General features: G+C 32.3%; 2 protein-coding genes across 2 annotated transcripts; one reads left to right on the top strand and one right to left on the bottom strand.

The window, feature by feature from the left end:
• Window positions 1-3,247: 3,247 nt before the first annotated feature.
• On the bottom strand, window positions 3,248-15,779 carry LOC122001449 (ran-binding protein 1 homolog a-like). The gene is made up of 4 exons (XM_042556193.1): window positions 15,580-15,779; window positions 15,326-15,477; window positions 15,111-15,236; window positions 3,248-3,744 (listed from the first exon to the last, which is right to left on the bottom strand). The coding sequence occupies exons 1-4, from the start codon at window positions 15,723-15,725 to the stop codon at window positions 3,518-3,520; spliced, it is 651 nt and encodes a 216-aa protein (XP_042412127.1). The 5' UTR covers window positions 15,726-15,779; the 3' UTR covers window positions 3,248-3,517.
• On the top strand, window positions 7,480-9,614 carry LOC122001448. Its single transcript, XM_042556192.1, has 2 exons — window positions 7,480-9,226; window positions 9,305-9,614. Exons 1-2 carry the CDS (start codon window positions 7,546-7,548, stop codon window positions 9,535-9,537), a joined length of 1,914 nt encoding a protein of 637 aa, XP_042412126.1. The 5' UTR covers window positions 7,480-7,545; the 3' UTR covers window positions 9,538-9,614.
• Window positions 15,780-16,491: the final 712 nt, after the last annotated feature.

The raw sequence follows: 16,491 nt of genomic DNA, 5'->3' as shown, positions 1-16,491 counted from the left end.
TTCAATTTATTTGGCTCACAATCCCGTCTTAGGTATATAGGTAAGGGAGTGCACTACTTTTTTTCTCGTTAAACATTAGAAGTAGAGAAATCTTTTACAGTCAACTAAAAATAAATAGGAAAATACAAGTAGAATGGAGAGTAATGAAGGCTTAATGGAGAATGGAGTGTTGACATGTATTTCAGAGCAAGGCTTGTGCTTCTCGTGGCTTGTCAAGTTCTACTTATAGCCTTCAATTTGAATCTTCTCATTGGTTGATCTAGCGATCATCAATCGATTTTTTATTGTGCTTCAGTCGATTGATCTTCAAATCCTATATGTATTATATCGTTGATATTTTCATCTTCGGCTCCATTTGAAATGACCGCTATAGCAATAGTCGACTGATCTGCATTCAATTGACTGCCCTAGTCGATTTATGTATCTTTTGTGCTCTTCATGTAGACTTTAATTGACTGTGGCAATTGACTCAAAAGCTTTATATTTTATTGTCAGAATTTGTTGCCCGTAGTCGACTTATCCAAACTATCAGTGTCACCAATCAATCTATCCATGATGTCAAGTCCGCCTAAGTTGATTGTCTATCTTTACCCTTTACAAGTCACTCCATTCATCCTACTTTGAAGAATTTTCAAGTATTGAGGTCTTCTATCATCAAGTTGTGCCCCTTAGATGTTTTCAAATCACGTCTCCTCTTTAGTCATCTTTCTCACCTTTGCTTATATATCTCCTCCTCGACTTGCCTTACTATGATACTCCTCGTCCTGTGATCCTTCGGATGCACCATCCTTCTCCAATCTTATAGACCTTGAACCATTAAGCACTCAAAACTTATATAGTTGATAGACCCTACACAACCTAGCAAACATATTAGATAATCACAAAGCGACCTTAAATCCTTTATCAATATCATCAGAACCATTAAGATCGAAGAAGGGAGTTGTAACACGATGCTCCTTGTCTTGTGATTTTTTGGATGTCTTATACCACCTTCTCTAATCTAACACGAACCTTGAGTCACTAGTACTTGATCTGTGCATTCCTATGTCTACATTTAGAAACACAAATTGAATCACAATGCAAGTCTTAACTTACATCTTCTGTCCAAAATCAAAATCCATGGTTGCATAGGACCGAGATGTGGAACGAGCAAAAGGCTCACGAGCAATGTCGTGCCATCAAGGTCATCTTAGAAGTCGTAATAATTGTTGAGGCTAGAGCAAGGGAGGGAGAGAGAGTGAGATCGAGAGTGGGAGAGTGAGAGAGGCTGACCTATCAAAGGAAGGAGTGACACCCACTAGTTGTTTGATCGAGTTCTCTGACATTGCAATCAACAATGATGTCGATGAAGATTTGCACGCGAGGGATTAGGTGGGAGAGAGGAACCATGGTAGGAGAGTACAATGAGGAGAGAAAATAAAAGAAATAAATAAGGATCTTATTAGAAAACTACCCTGAAACCGCAAACATGATTAAAACTAAAATAAATTTAATTTGACACTGAAGTGATCAAATCAAGCTTGAATTGAACCAAATTTGAATCCTCTCGACTTAAACTAGAAACTTTATCCAAAAGATTCAACCATATCCCAATTACACTTCGACTGGGTTCCTGGTTTCTTGTACACGGAAAAATGTCGTTAATTGTTTAGTACAGATTTATATTATAGAAGAATGAGATGCAAATATGGCTGCATAGACGTTCACTTTTAGTCTTTTTATTTGGCTCATTGGAATAGTTTTTTTTTTCTTGTTTCTTTATTGGTGTCTTCAGCTATAGATTATGCTAAATGATAAAACGGATCTTATATTTCCAACATAATGATTGTGACTACGCTTTTATGCTCTAGATTGTGATCGATGGTCTCACATCACATGCTTTCTCTTTTTCTTTCTTTGTGAATCGAGTCACTGAAGAAACAAACATTGCCTCATTAGTGCAAATGGACAAATGTGATGATTTGTAAAATAATATCAGCGTTTACTCGTGTTCATACTTCAGATAACATAAAGCACATGCTCATCTTCCTTCCCAATCTTCTCCCTTACTCGAATACAATGGATTAACGACCACCAAGAACAATGGATACTGGCCAAATAGGAACATGTTGGAGGACAAGGATGCTTGTTAGGCAAAACGACTGAGAGAAAGATATAATATGACACCTATTGAACAAAACCTACCAACAATAACAAGATGTTACCTCGAGGTCAAGGTTAAATATTGTGCTAGACTTGGAGGATAACTGCGGTGGAGAAGCTCAATTATGCTGGAGGGTTGTGGTGATGGATATCACTTATTTGTGAGCTTAGTTAGCAAGAACCTAGGGAACCAAAACATGAGATTGGAAGAATTTTTTGTCCATTTACTTCATGTCTTCTTCACCCTTCACACTTTGTTCCGATCTCTTCTTCAAAGTTTCACTTGCAGAGGCACAAACTGAGAGCCACCTCTTCACATTCTCAAGGTCCCTTCAAGGAATCATGTGGAGATGCTTAGTATTGAAGAAGCACTATACCATGACAAATAATGTCAGATTAGCCAGACCAATTGACCTGAAACTCTAAAGAGCTAGAGAATTGAAGAGATAAGCCAAAAGATAGAAGGATGAACAACTATATCGATGCCTTGCAACACTGAGGCGGCTGAAAACACACCAATTCACATCTAATCAAGGTGCTCTAGGAGATCAAGAACAAGAGTCCACGTTTGTCCAAACCCAATCCAATATGATTCGCTTTCCGCAAGAGAGATCCATCAAAGTGTTGCATATATCATTGAAACTATGAAGGTCCTAATGCCAAATCTGTATGAACAGAGCTAAATAGCATAGCCCTCAAACGGTGGCAAGAAATAAATTACATCATTAGTTGACTTGGCATTGAAACACCAAGTTTAAATCATACACAAGTAAAGCATGCCCCATCTCGAGTCGGAAAGCAGCTAGATCCTAAAATTTAATATCAAAATTTGTTGTTTTTATTTAAAATAATTAATTAAGAAAATATATAATAATTAATCAGATTACATCTTTTAAAAAAATATATAAAATAAAAGTACATTGCTTATTATTTTATGAGATAAATAAATTAGCTGTTTAGTGTATCAATATATAATATGCAAAGTAAAAGTTATATTATCTAAAAAATGTACGAATGTATGTTTGTCCTTTGGGGTGTGTATATATATATATATATATAATTTATATGCAAAATTATTTGTAAGTTACTTGAAATATAGATTGTCTGAACTTAAGTAGACAGAGCCAAATCAAATCTAGCCCTGTTTATATTAAGACCTGGAACCTACTGACAAGCACAACAGAAACCAAATAAACACAAACCGTACCATGAACATACACATTTCTCCGCAAAGGAATCAATCTGTCGGAGCAAGAATGACTTCGCCCACTGACACTGATCTTGCTTTATGTTCCTCGGGAATTTGAACATACTCACGTTAAACATGACAAACCTTTTAAGGTCACGATAATTATCTTATTTTGGGAAAAACTCATCAATCCTGAGAATGCTCTTGGTGGGTTTTGGACTCTGTCTGGGGATTTTCTTCTAGCTTAGCAACAGAGGCAGAAACCTCCATTGAAGCCTTTTCTTCTTTTGTTTCGTCAACACTCAGATTGCCCAGGAGCCCAGCAGCATCAGTAGCATCCTTGCTATCTCTCTCTTCAACTTTTCCAGAGGATTCGGCAATGGATTCAACCATCTCCATGAATTTCTTACAGTCTGCATCCAAATTATCAAGCATAGAAGAGCATTACATTAATGGGGTTAAAGCAGAAGAATCCAAATATTTTTCTTTTTACCTAAAGCCAAAAACAAGCATTTAAGTCAAGGAAGGATCCTTGTTTTCCATTCTAAATTAGTTTTTTTTTTTAAAAAAAAAACTAGAAACCATGATCCCAGTTCATATATTTGAATTTAAGATTGAAAATCAAAATTGGAATCCTACAGTTCTCATGATTGGTATTAGGAATTTTAGCTTTCTTATATTACCAGACTCCAATATTTGGGAAGCGAAAAAGAACTGTTTAAAATTGAATCAGAACTGTTCACATTAGTTTTTTAGAATTCCATAAAAAACATGATACTAATGATCACTAGCACTGAGCATCATTGAGTATAATATCAAATACATGCTTATGATTGCAACCATGAGAAATGGATCTTCAATTTACATTTCCTCAGATAAAAAAAAAAATTACGATTTTGGGGAATGCTTTCTCGTATGGAATTGGAATTAAACTCCAGTAGCAATTGGTGCCAAACAAGTTGTCTCATGACTTGTACAAATTTTTATTCCAACGTGAATCTGAAAAGTTTTGACTGGATTGATTTCCATAACCGGATACAAATTTTTATTCCAACGATTTTTAAGGTATTGTAATTGTAATTCCAACCATTTTTGTCATGCAAAAATAGGAATCTAACAAAAATTTGGAGCCAGAACATAAATTTCATCAATCTTCTGGTTTCACAAAAAGAAGAGAAATGCAAGTGATTTGAGCTTTTTGAGCATAGGCAAGATGATGCCCAATTTACTTGGGAAAGAAATTGGGGCAGAAGGGAGTAGGAAAAGAAATTTATAGGAAAAGGCATGGTTTTAAATACCGAACCGTTCCGCCCGAAACTCACGGCTTTTACCGTTCCGACAAGGGACCGGCACCGGCACGCGACCGAGACAGCACGCGACCGACACAGCACGAGGGCGTGAAGTTCGGATCGTCATCGCATGCGTCTTCGCGTGCGTCCAGTTGCGGCACAGTGGGCGACAAGAGGAATCGATTGGATTCCTTCTGTCGATCACGAGATCACGGAAAAAACTTATATAAACGGCGAAAACTTACCTGGAAGCATCAGCGATGGAGATTGGGTCGAGGCAGCGAGGCGGCGAGGCAGCGAGGCGGCGAGGCGGCGAGGAGGCGAGGCGGCGAGGCAGTGAGGCGGCGATCACATATCTTCGGCAGGTAACAAAGTAAATTGTCAATTTATAAGTAGAGAAGCTCTGAATCGCGAGTAGAGCAGAGGAGGAGGAGGAGGAGGAGGAGGAGGAGGAGGATGGCGGCGGAATCGCGATGATCGCGACTTCGCAGAGGAGGAATAGGAATAGGGTTTCGTTTAATAAAAATTTTAATATAACGGTTTTAATTAAAACCGTTATATTAAAATAAAAGATTTATTTATATGTTATAATTATTATAACAATGTTATAATAGTGTTATAAAGGAATAGAGTTTCGTTTATAACTTATAACTGTTATAATTATTATAACAGTGTTATATTAAATTTCTAAAAAAAATTTTATATATATATATATAATTTCTAATTTCTATTTTCTAATTAATTATGATATAAACGATAATTATATATATAAATTAATATTAATTAAATAAATTGTCAATTAACTAATATAATTATAAGATATAAATTTATTTTATTAATAATAAAAGTATTTAGATTTTAAATTCATATTTGTAATTGATTAAAAATCAAAATAAATTATATACATATGTAATAAATTATTTAAAATATGTATAATTTCTAATTAATTATTATATAAATTATAATTAACTAATATAATTATGACATATAAATTCATATTATTATTATTATTTATTATTAAAACTATAAAAATAAAAAAATTTTAATTAAAAACTTTGAATTTATAATTTATTAAAAAATTAAATATTAAATTAATTTTATAAATAAAATAGTTTAAAATTTTAAAATAATTTAAAAATCTATAAATAGTTTAAAAATTTTATAAATGATTAAAAATTAAAATAAATTTGAATCTTTTAAATAAATTTAATTTTTCTGTAATATAAATTATAGTATTTAAATAATTTAATTATTTAATATAAAACTTATATAAAATCTATAAATAGTTTAAAAATTTTATAAATGATTAAAAATTAAAATAAATTTGAATCTGTTAAATAAATTTAATTTTTCTGTAATATAAATTATAGTATTTAAATCATTTAATTATTTAATATAAAACTTATATAGAATATTTATAAACAGAATTATATAAAGTAGATTATAACTTAAATAGATGACCAATTTCCTTGTTGGAGTTTTAAAAAATTAACTTAATTTTAACTATTTTTCAGTATCGAAGTTTATATCCTTTTTATTAATTTTTAATTTTCTAATTAATTCCTTAATATTAATAGTTTAAAATTTTAAAATAATTTAAAAATCTATAAATAGTTTAAAAATTTTATAAATGATTAAAAATTAAAATAAATTTGAATCTTTTAAATAAATTTAATTTTTCTGTAATATAAATTATAGTATTTAAATAATTTAATTATTTAATATAAAACTTATATAAAATCTATAAATAGTTTAAAAATTTTATAAATGATTAAAAATTAAAATAAATTTGAATCTGTTAAATAAATTTAATTTTTCTGTAATATAAATTATAGTATTTAAATCATTTAATTATTTAATATAAAACTTATATAGAATATTTATAAACAGAATTATATAAAGTAGATTATAACTTAAATAGATGACCAATTTCCTTGTTGGAGTTTTAAAAAATTAACTTAATTTTAGCTATTTTTCAGTATCGAAGTTTATATCCTTTTTATTAATTTTTAATTTTCTAATTAATTCCTTAATATTATCTTAAGTAAATTAACTTAAATTAATCAAATATTAATAATTTGATCATTAATGATCTAAAATTTATTTAGGCCTCACTTGCATTTTATTTTTACTTATTTTATACATATTTTTAGTCTTTTTTTTTGTTAATTTTTCATATTTTTTTATTAAACTGTAATGTATTTTTTCTAAATAAATGATCATGAATTAGTATATTTTTATAAATAAATAAATAATTAAGTGAACTAATAATTAATTTATATAATTATATCTAAATTAATATTTTAAAATTATTTTTTAAAAATACAAATAAAATCTATCAAAAAATCTATTAAAATTTATCTATTAATTATTTAATATCTACATAATTTATTACCTGTATACTTAAATAATTTAATTTGTGATATCCTAGAAAATTTTATGAGGAAAATAAATTGATTATGAATTGAATAAGTAATTTAAAATTTTTATTTATTAACTAATTTATAGTAAATTTTATCTATTAATTATTCTCTATATATATCAAAATTAATTATTTCATGTTTACTTAAATAATTTAATTTGTGATATATTAAAAAAAATTTATAAGAAAAATTGTTAAATTGTTTATTAATTGATAAAATAATTTAAATTATTTATTTATTAATCATATTTTTAAAAATATATAATTTTAGATGTTTTGAATAAATTTAGTTTTAAAATAATATATAAATATATAAATAGTAATTTTTATTATATATGGTACAAAATATATAAACACTAACTATATAGATATATATTATATAAATTAATTGATAATTAATTAAATTGATAAATAATAATATAATTATCATATTTATTAATTAAAATTTTAATTTTATTAATTTTTATAGTTATGAATATTTACATTTTTATAACGCATAGGTAATGGCACCAAAACAACAATCTTATGATCCAGCTTGGAGACATGCACGTCGATTAGAAAATCGATTTCATTGGCAATGTCTGCATTGCGATATGATTGGACGTGGTGGTGGGATCACACGCCTAAAACAACATCTTGCTGGTGGATATCCAGATGTCTCTAGATGCCCAAAAGTGCCTCAAGAAATTCGTCGTGCAATGAAAGATGAACTTGATGGCAAAAAAGAATTAAAGCATAAACAACAACAACAACGTGAAATGCTTGATAGGCGAAGCTCTCAAGCACCAGTCTATGATGAATTTGAAGGTCATGGTGAAGATCCAAATGATGAAGAATTTTTAGCAGCTCTTAGTGCCTCTCGAACTCAATATGAATATGAGCGACATATGCAACATAGTAGTATTGGTGCTAGTGGAAGTGGCTCAGCTGGTGCTAGTGGAAGTGGCTCAACTACTGCAGCAACATTGGGGAGGAGTGAAAGTGTTCGTGTTACTTCAACACAAGGTGGTATCGGTCGTTTCTTTCCTTCTATGGGACGAAGGCGTGCAGTTGATATTGCTGATATTGATCCACTAGCATTCCCGGACCAAGCTAGCAAACAGACTAGGATTGATGATGCTTATACAAGGGAGAAGAAGAAATCAATAGGTCAAAGTATTGCTAAATTTTTTCATTTTAATCGAATTCCTCCCAATGCAGCAAATAACACATACTACCGCAGCATGATATCCAACATTCAAAAATCTGGACCTGGTATTCAACCTCCGACTGCATATGAAATTGCTGGTCCGTATTTAGATGAACAAGTGGAGGAAATCAAAACTTGGATCCTATCATGCAAGAAGCAATGGAGCTTATATGGGGTTACATTAATGTGTGATGGTTGGACAGGACCTACACGGATGAGCATTATTAATTTTCTGCTATACTGCAATAGAAAGGTGATTTTTCATAAATCTGTTGATGCAACTGCAGATTATCATGATGCATCTTATATATATCATTTGATGGATAACGTAGTTCAAGAGATAGGTGCAGAACATATAGTGCAGGTAATTACAGACAATGGTGCCAACTTCAAGAGGGCTGGAGAATTACTGGAGCAAAAATATCAAACGTTATTTTGGACACCATGCGCCGCACACTGTGTTGATTTGATGATGGCAGATATTGGTAAACTCGATATAGTAAAGAAGGTAGTGAAAAAAGGTCAATCGTTAACAAAATTCCTTTATAATCATCATTGGGTTCACGGATTAATGAGGAAATTTATTAATGGGGAGATTCTACGACCAGGAGCAACTAGGTTTGCAACTCACTTTCTCCTATTAAAATCATTATTTCAGAAAAAAGTCGGATTGAAAGCCATGTTCACTTCTGAAGATTGGGAAACCTCTCGATACTCTAGTTCTACTGAAGGAAGGGAGGTACAAAAAATTATTATATCTGCTAGATTTTGGGACTATATTTCAGATATTCTTATAGCAGTGGAACCCTTGTACGTTGTTCTACGAAAAGTTGATATGGACAAGAAGCCACAAATGGGCAACGTCTACCGTCTAATTCACGAAGCAAAAGAGGAAATTAAGAGACGTCTACAATCTCCAACTAAGTATCAATATTATATTGATATAATCACTACAAGGTGGAACAACCAAATGGGAAAACATATTCATTTAGCAGGTGCGTATTTTTTATGATAAAGAATTAAGAATTTTTAATATTACTATTAATAATTATATATATGCTTAATTATTTTAGGTTATTATCTCAATCCGGCATATCAATATCGTTATAATCTTGCCACAAATGAAGATCTATTAGTAGCCCTCAGAAATGTAATATCAAGACTCCAAAAAAATAGAGAATTAGCTGCTGAGGCTATTAATGAAAGTCGATTATTTCGAGAAGCATATGGTTCTTTTAGCGATTCTTTTGCAGTGTCATGCAGATATAAAATGGATGCAGGTAAATATAGAAAAAATTATTACTAATTTTTGTCAATAAATATAAATACTATTTTAACTTTATTCTTATTTATCTTACAGCTGAGTGGTGGTTACAATATGGAGGATCAACCCCAAATTTAAAAAAGATTGCAGTACAAATTCTCTCACAGACAACGTCTTCAAGTGGTTGCGAAAGAAATTGGTCAACTTTCTCCCTCATTCATACAAAAGTACGCAATCGTCTTTCTTATCGTCGCTTGGAGAAGATGGTCTACGTTCATTATAATATGCGTCTTCAACTAAGAGCGATTACAGAAGAACAAGAACTGGAAAAACAAGAATCTAGTGATGTAGACCCATTTGATATTGGATTTGTCCAAACTGAGGATGATCCAATGATGGATTGGTGGAGTGCCGTGGAGGCTGAGAATCCCTTACTTGATGAAACTGGAGATCCACCACGACCATCTCAATTTCTTACTCAAGAGATTGAAAAAATACAAGCTAGAGGAGATGTCAGCGAAGAATATAATGATGAGGCTTTTGACCAAGAATTTCGATTTTCTGGATCACGACCAAGACGTTCTCAATCATCTCAACCTCAAAGTCAACCAAAGTCCGCAGATAAAGACAAAGGTAAAACTCCTGCAATTTTTACTCAAGAGAAAAGAAAAGTCAAAACTCCTGCTTTTAAAGAAAGTGGCCCATTGAGAATTAGTGAAAATCCACTCAATGCAATTGATGAGCAAGAGCATGATGATAGTGATGAAACATCATCACCTTCTGACACTATAGTCCGACGAGAAGTTCGAAATGATGATAGTGATGTCAATAGCAGTGCAAGTACTAATGGAAGCGATGGCAGTGGTGATGCATCTGGTGGCTGTGGCACTTATGTTCCTCCTACTTCGGCACCGGAGCCTTGGACATGTGAAAAAGATTACACACATGCAACCCAAGATAAAGATCATAGAGGTAGAATTATTAAATCTCAGTATCAACGTCGATCTAAGGGTGACAAACAAAAGAAAGCTCATGATTATCATGATATGCGAGAGAGTTTAGCTGAGATTGATTCTGATCGAAGTTCATCGTACTCTCAACCTTCTTATTATAGTTCTGATGCATCATATGGCGATCCATCATATCAGAGCTCAGGGACGTATGCTTATCCTTATCCTGTGCCTGTACCTGTACCAGTTCCAATTCCAGTGGTGCCAGTTCAAATTCAACTTTCAGTGGTCAATCGAGACATGCTGATGGACATGTGGAGAAATCAATATCAATATTGCATGTCATGGGATGATTATTTAATCTGGGCATTGGAAAACTATGGAGTTGATTTAACCAGAATGTTGCAAGAACCAATGCTTCAATCTGATTCACGTCATTCCTTTTGGTATTAGTAAGGTATTGTATTATGATGTATCAATTTTAATTTGAGTTGTTCATATATCAATTTTCTTAAAAGAAAAATATATTTATTTGTTTTGCCTTACATTTATATTTAAAATTAAAAACTACCGAAACTGTATCGGCACGGCACGATACGATACCGAAACTGTATCGTTCCGGTCTGGGACCGAAACTCCGGCACGGCTCGAAATTTTAAACCATGGGAAAAGGACAGTAATATTACCCTGATATTCATTTCTTGGAAGGAAAGAAACAGTAGAATTTCCATTCCAACTGTTTTCTTGGAAGAAATGCAAAAGAGAGGAAAACTTAAATTTTAATAATTTATTTGTTAAAATCTAAAAAAATAAAATTAGAAGAAAACTACATAAATTTTATTTGTTAAAACCTCTTATGAAATTTTATTTTAGCCTTTTAGTTTGGATTTAAGCTCCATTGCATATTGCATATTGCATATGGACAATGCCTTTTCTAGTTCAAGACAAGTGGGGAAGATTTCCACTCTTTTTTGTCAAAGGAATCAAAAGAAAAGGACCAGCTGAGATATATCTCAGTCACTTTTTCAATGTTTCCTTCTTATAGGAAAAACACATGTTCCACCTTGAATTCAAGCAACAAATGAAACCCAAGAGACATTTGGTTACCATGTTAATGAAAGTAGAAACTCCTACTTCAGCAATTCAATAATAGCATGAAAAATGTCGTTTCTATGTACATCCATTTTTATAATTGTAAATTCGATGGATTTACTTCTTAAAAGTAATCCCAATTAAACAGGAAACCACACCCTTTTTTATCTGTAAAGACAGTGCCCTAATCATCCATAGCTCAGAAGGAAACTATTTTGCTATTGATTTTGTAATTATACATTAAGTTGGTTTTAGTAGAGCAAAATCCTACATTGTACACAGGTACTTGGTTTATATTCAATGACAAAAGGGTAGGATCCGCAATTCAGTGCTAACATGAGACAATATTGTTTCCATGTCTGATGATTGCAAATCCCATGCATATACTTTTCTAATCTAACCTCACTTAAAAATGAACCACACCCCTTTTTTTATCTCTAAGTAAACAGGAAACAACACCATTCTTTATTTCTAAAGTCAGGGTGCTTTAACAATCCAAAGATCATTTTACAAGTGATGATCCATTAAGTTGGTTGGCTAGGACAAAATCCTTTGCCATACACACACTCGGTTTGTGGTCTTATGAGAAAAATGTTGTTTCCACGTGCAGCCATTTTCATGCTTGAAACTTCCTTGCATTTACTTTCCCAATGCAACCTCAATTAAAAATGGAACCACACCCTTCTTTATCTCTCAAGATAGGTTGCCCTAACCACCCAAGGTTTGAAAGGAAATCATTTTGCACTTGATCTAGTGACAATCAATCAATAAAGGTAGTTGATTTGGACAAAATCCTATGTCATATACACTTACTTGGTTTATGGACAATGATGAAAGAGATGGCTATTTTGTTCGAGTTGCATGGGAGACATTCATATATCAATGCTAACAATGACAACAATTGGCTGATATCACGTGATCACCCTTTTTTTCCTAAAACAAATGAACCAGAATCATATATAGCACATTTCTTTATGTTTAAATTGCAGTACCTTTTTTCCTATCATTTCTTACTAAATAGTGCAAGATTACAATATGGGGGAAAAAAATAACTTTGTGGAGGAAGATGTTTCACAAGAGAAATAGTATTTAGTGTCCTTCATGTGAGGTTCCATGATCTTTGGTTTCCTCTCAACCACAAATAATATGCACAGTTCATTGATTAAAAGAAGAGGGGAGAGCCGCTCATATTATAGATTGAAGACAAAAATATGGCGTCCAATTGAATATAACAAGATTGAACAACATAATAATCCAATCTAAATAATACTAAATCTTCAGCATAAATGAAAGAAATTATTAGGATTGGAATAAATGAATTGCTAATTGGAATAAATGAATTGCTAGAAATTCCAAGTTCAGATTAAAGAATGAAAATTTAATCAAATTAAATAATACTAAAACTATGGAAAAAAACTGTATAATGACAAAATAGTTATAGAATTTTAAAAAGATCTTCCATAATAAAAAAAAATGCTCACAAAATGACAATGCTAATTTTAGATAAAAGGTTGAAGGAAATTTTTACAACAAAGACAATACCTAATTTAAATATACCACTAAGTAAGAAGGGCCTAAGTTTGTCATCCTAATTCACTCAATGTTTTTCTCTTAATCTCATCATATAGATCAAATGCAACTGATACAACTAATATTGAGGATTTGAATATGTATGTATGTTCCAAGCATCAATACCGATGGTGTAACTTATTTTCATGCAACAAAATGCAGTATAACAGGATTTTTGTTGACATTATTTTACGTCATGTTGCATATCAGAAGAAGAAAATAGCGTGACAAAAAAATTCTCAATTGCACTTTTCTTTTATTTCCTTTAACAGAAAAGGTTAAGAGTAGGAAAAACTGCAGTTTACACTATATTGCTTGAGTCCAGCTTGGCTAGAATCCTAATTTTCACACAAAATGGAATGCAAAATTGAGCTTAAAAAAAATCTTTTTGATTTATGTTTCTTCTTTTTCTTTACCTTGTAAAAATAAAATTTTAAGATTTTTTCCTCCCTTGTTCCTTCCATCAAAGTGGAAATATTTCTTCTATGATTTTTTTTACTAGTCTTTTTTGTTTTCTTAGTTGTATCCTTATTTTATAGGACAAGGCCTTAGTTTTCAAGACATTTGGGAGTAACAGTCATAAATGCAAGCTTCAAGTACCTCATACAATGCATTGCACACTACCAAAATCAATTCTCCAACACAAGTTTTCCAGTATAACAACTACTTTTTCCAAAGCAATTCATCAATTTAATGAGCATTATTTGAACTGGAATATTTTATGGAAATTACCTAAAATAAAAATTAAAGTTCATCTACTCCTTTGAACATGGGGGTGTTGGTATTTCAATATTCCTGTCAATTCTAAGCTCATCCTCTTTGGAACTGGTTAGGTTAATAGGAAATTCATCTTTATTGATTAATTAAGATGAATAATACACATCATTATACATGACATGTTTATATATATGGATTGCTAAAATTATATGTTTTTTTAATGAAATTATGTATAGCTTAGGCTCATACAACTATGACATATGAGTCGTCATTCATCAACTAGTTGGGCAGCATAGCTCATGCACAACCACAAATATGTGTGCAAATTCTAAGCAACTCTCCTTCAAGAGGGCACATCTCACTCGGTTTCATCTTAGGCATGCAACTTAGAAAGTACATTCAATAAAACAAGTATATTTGGACATATTAAGAAGATGTAATGGTAAATATGTGGAATCAGTGGGTTAACGAGTTACAAAAGAAGCTACAAGTCAAATAGAAATCCACAGTGAGTTCATAAATCCCAACACTAACGTAAGTCTAAAACAGCAACATATCCCGAATGAAATTGATTGCATTTTTGTCTCTTACTTCTTCCATTATTGGCACACATAAATAAGAAAAATGTTACAATTTCAAAAAAAAAAAGCTCAGTGCACGAAGCTCTCGCCATGCAGGATCCCGGAGAAGGATCCATTGTACGCAGTCTTACCCTGCTTTACCGTTGCACCAAGGCAAAAATGACTAAGGGATAGCCAACCACAATACGATTAAGGAATTCTTTTTATAAATATAAAAACTAAAGATGAGATGCTAATAATAACTGTTTATTCGGAATCAAATTTATTGAAAAAGAATCTCAATTTTGCACTAAAATATGACTTTCTAACAGATTATAATTCTTATGTTCACAATTAAATGAGAAAATAAAAGTAATTGATCACATTGGTAGAAAATAGGTATATTTTGTAAATATTAGAACGTTCATTAACCTTAATTTTTGAGAATTTAGGTGCACAATATGACCATCTTTCACTGATTTTTCAAATCCCAAATTTTCAATACAAAAAAAAATTTAAAAAAAAAAATCTAATTTCCATTTTTTGTCCATCAGTTCCAAAAGTACTATGATTTCAAAGAAGCTAAAATGGTTCAGAGAGAACATGAAAATGAATCATAATCATCCTAATTAACTTATGTAGTTCTATCACTAGGCTATACAAGATCTAGATAGGATACCAAGACTGAAACTACAGAACAAATTAACTCAAAATAAAAATTGCTTACTTTCTACAGAACCGAATCGGATGCAGAACAACTCCTCTTTCAATTCCCCATCAGCAAAATCAGATGCATGCCACACGCACGATTTATCACTCCCCGCATGCTCCTGAATCTTAATGGTCGGAACAACTGACACAGCATATTTTTTTTGTAAATAATATTGAGAACCGATATGTAAGCACATATAATCAAAGTTGAGAAAAGAACAAGTGCTTCACCAAGATGGTTGGCGCAAATCTTGAGGGTCTTCGACTGCCGCATCACCAACCGCACCTTTCCAGTTTCCCTGTGCTTTAAAAGCTTCACGCTTCCCGTACCCCGCTCCTTCCACTGGTTGCCTTCCTTATCGAACCGGTAAAGTTTCGCCTTTCTGATGAGGAAAGCAACGAAAGGCATGAGAAAATCAGGCAACGTGAAGAACAAACTAGATTCGGGAGGACGAAAATCAGGAAAAATGACGAATAATTCTTACAGATCGAGGAGGGTGTCCTCTTCCTCCTCGCCAGTGGTAACGGCCACCTCGGCGAGGGTGACAATGGGAGTGATCTGGGCGCCAGTGTCCTCATCCTCGCCAGCAGCGGCGGCCGCCTCCTCGCAATCGGGGGAGTTGCTCGCCATCAAATTCAGACGAGAGACAGTAGAAAGAAGAAAGAATCAACAGCATTGCATTAGGGTTTATATTTTATACAGGAAAGGTTTACTTTTTAGGAAAACAAAGTGGCGTCGGATGCGAGACTATATCAACTGTCCGATCATTCCAAATATGAAGGGTAAGCCGTTTGATTAAGGAGGAGCCTACCATTAAATGACTTGGGCGGACGTGATGGATGCCAGCGATACATGGACGCAGATCCAGAGAGCCATAAAGGGCTATCATGCGGGAATTGCCCAAGGGCATCTAAAATTTAACATTACCTTCCTAAAGGGATCCATAATCGTAAATCTTTTAAAGAGATTTATGTTCTACAACTTCATTACTATATCAAAGTTAAAAATCTTACTTTTTTTAAAAATGACTCTCTATTATCATAAAACTTTTCTTTTAAAAACTCTACTTCTTTTAAAATACTCTTTATTTTCTCTCCACTATATTTTTTTATAAACCTGGTCCCAAGATTTTGATACAGATTTATAAAAAAAACTATAAATCCACCTATATAATGGGGGAGAGGTTTATATTGAGAGGTTTATAGTATAAATTGCATATTATAAACCTCCAACTACAGATGCCCTAAGGGCATCTGCAATGAGAGATTTATGGCATAGAATGTATGCTATAAATCTCTCAATATAAACCTCTCCCCCACTACATAGGTGGGGTTTATAGTTTTTTTTATAAACCTGTATCAAAATCTTGGGACCAGGTTTATAAAAAAAATAATCG

Source organism: Zingiber officinale, chromosome 7A (assembly GCF_018446385.1).
Source record: "Zingiber officinale cultivar Zhangliang chromosome 7A, Zo_v1.1, whole genome shotgun sequence".
NCBI lineage: Eukaryota > Viridiplantae > Streptophyta > Magnoliopsida > Zingiberales > Zingiberaceae > Zingiber > Zingiber officinale.
The sequence above is the reverse complement of the archived record's forward strand: the minus strand, read 5'-3'. Positions and strand labels throughout refer to the sequence as shown.

Bases quoted from the DNA above. Each gene is read 5' to 3' on its own strand.
- LOC122001448 (XM_042556192.1), top strand. From the start codon at position 7,546: ATGGCACCAAAACAACAATCTTATGATCCAGCTTGGAGACATGCACGT. The intron at 9,227-9,304 runs GTGCGTATTTTT...TAATTATTTTAG, and splicing joins AAAACATATTCATTTAGCAG to GTTATTATCTCAATCCGGCA.
- LOC122001449 (XM_042556193.1), bottom strand. From the start codon at position 15,725: ATGGCGAGCAACTCCCCCGATTGCGAGGAGGCGGCCGCCGCTGCTGGC. The intron at 15,237-15,325 runs GTGAAGCACTTG...ATGCTGTGTCAG, and splicing joins GATTTGCGCCAACCATCTTG to TTGTTCCGACCATTAAGATT. The intron at 3,745-15,110 runs GTAAGCAATTTT...ATTTGGATGCAG, and splicing joins CCGATTCGGTTCTGTAGAAA to ACTGTAAGAAATTCATGGAG.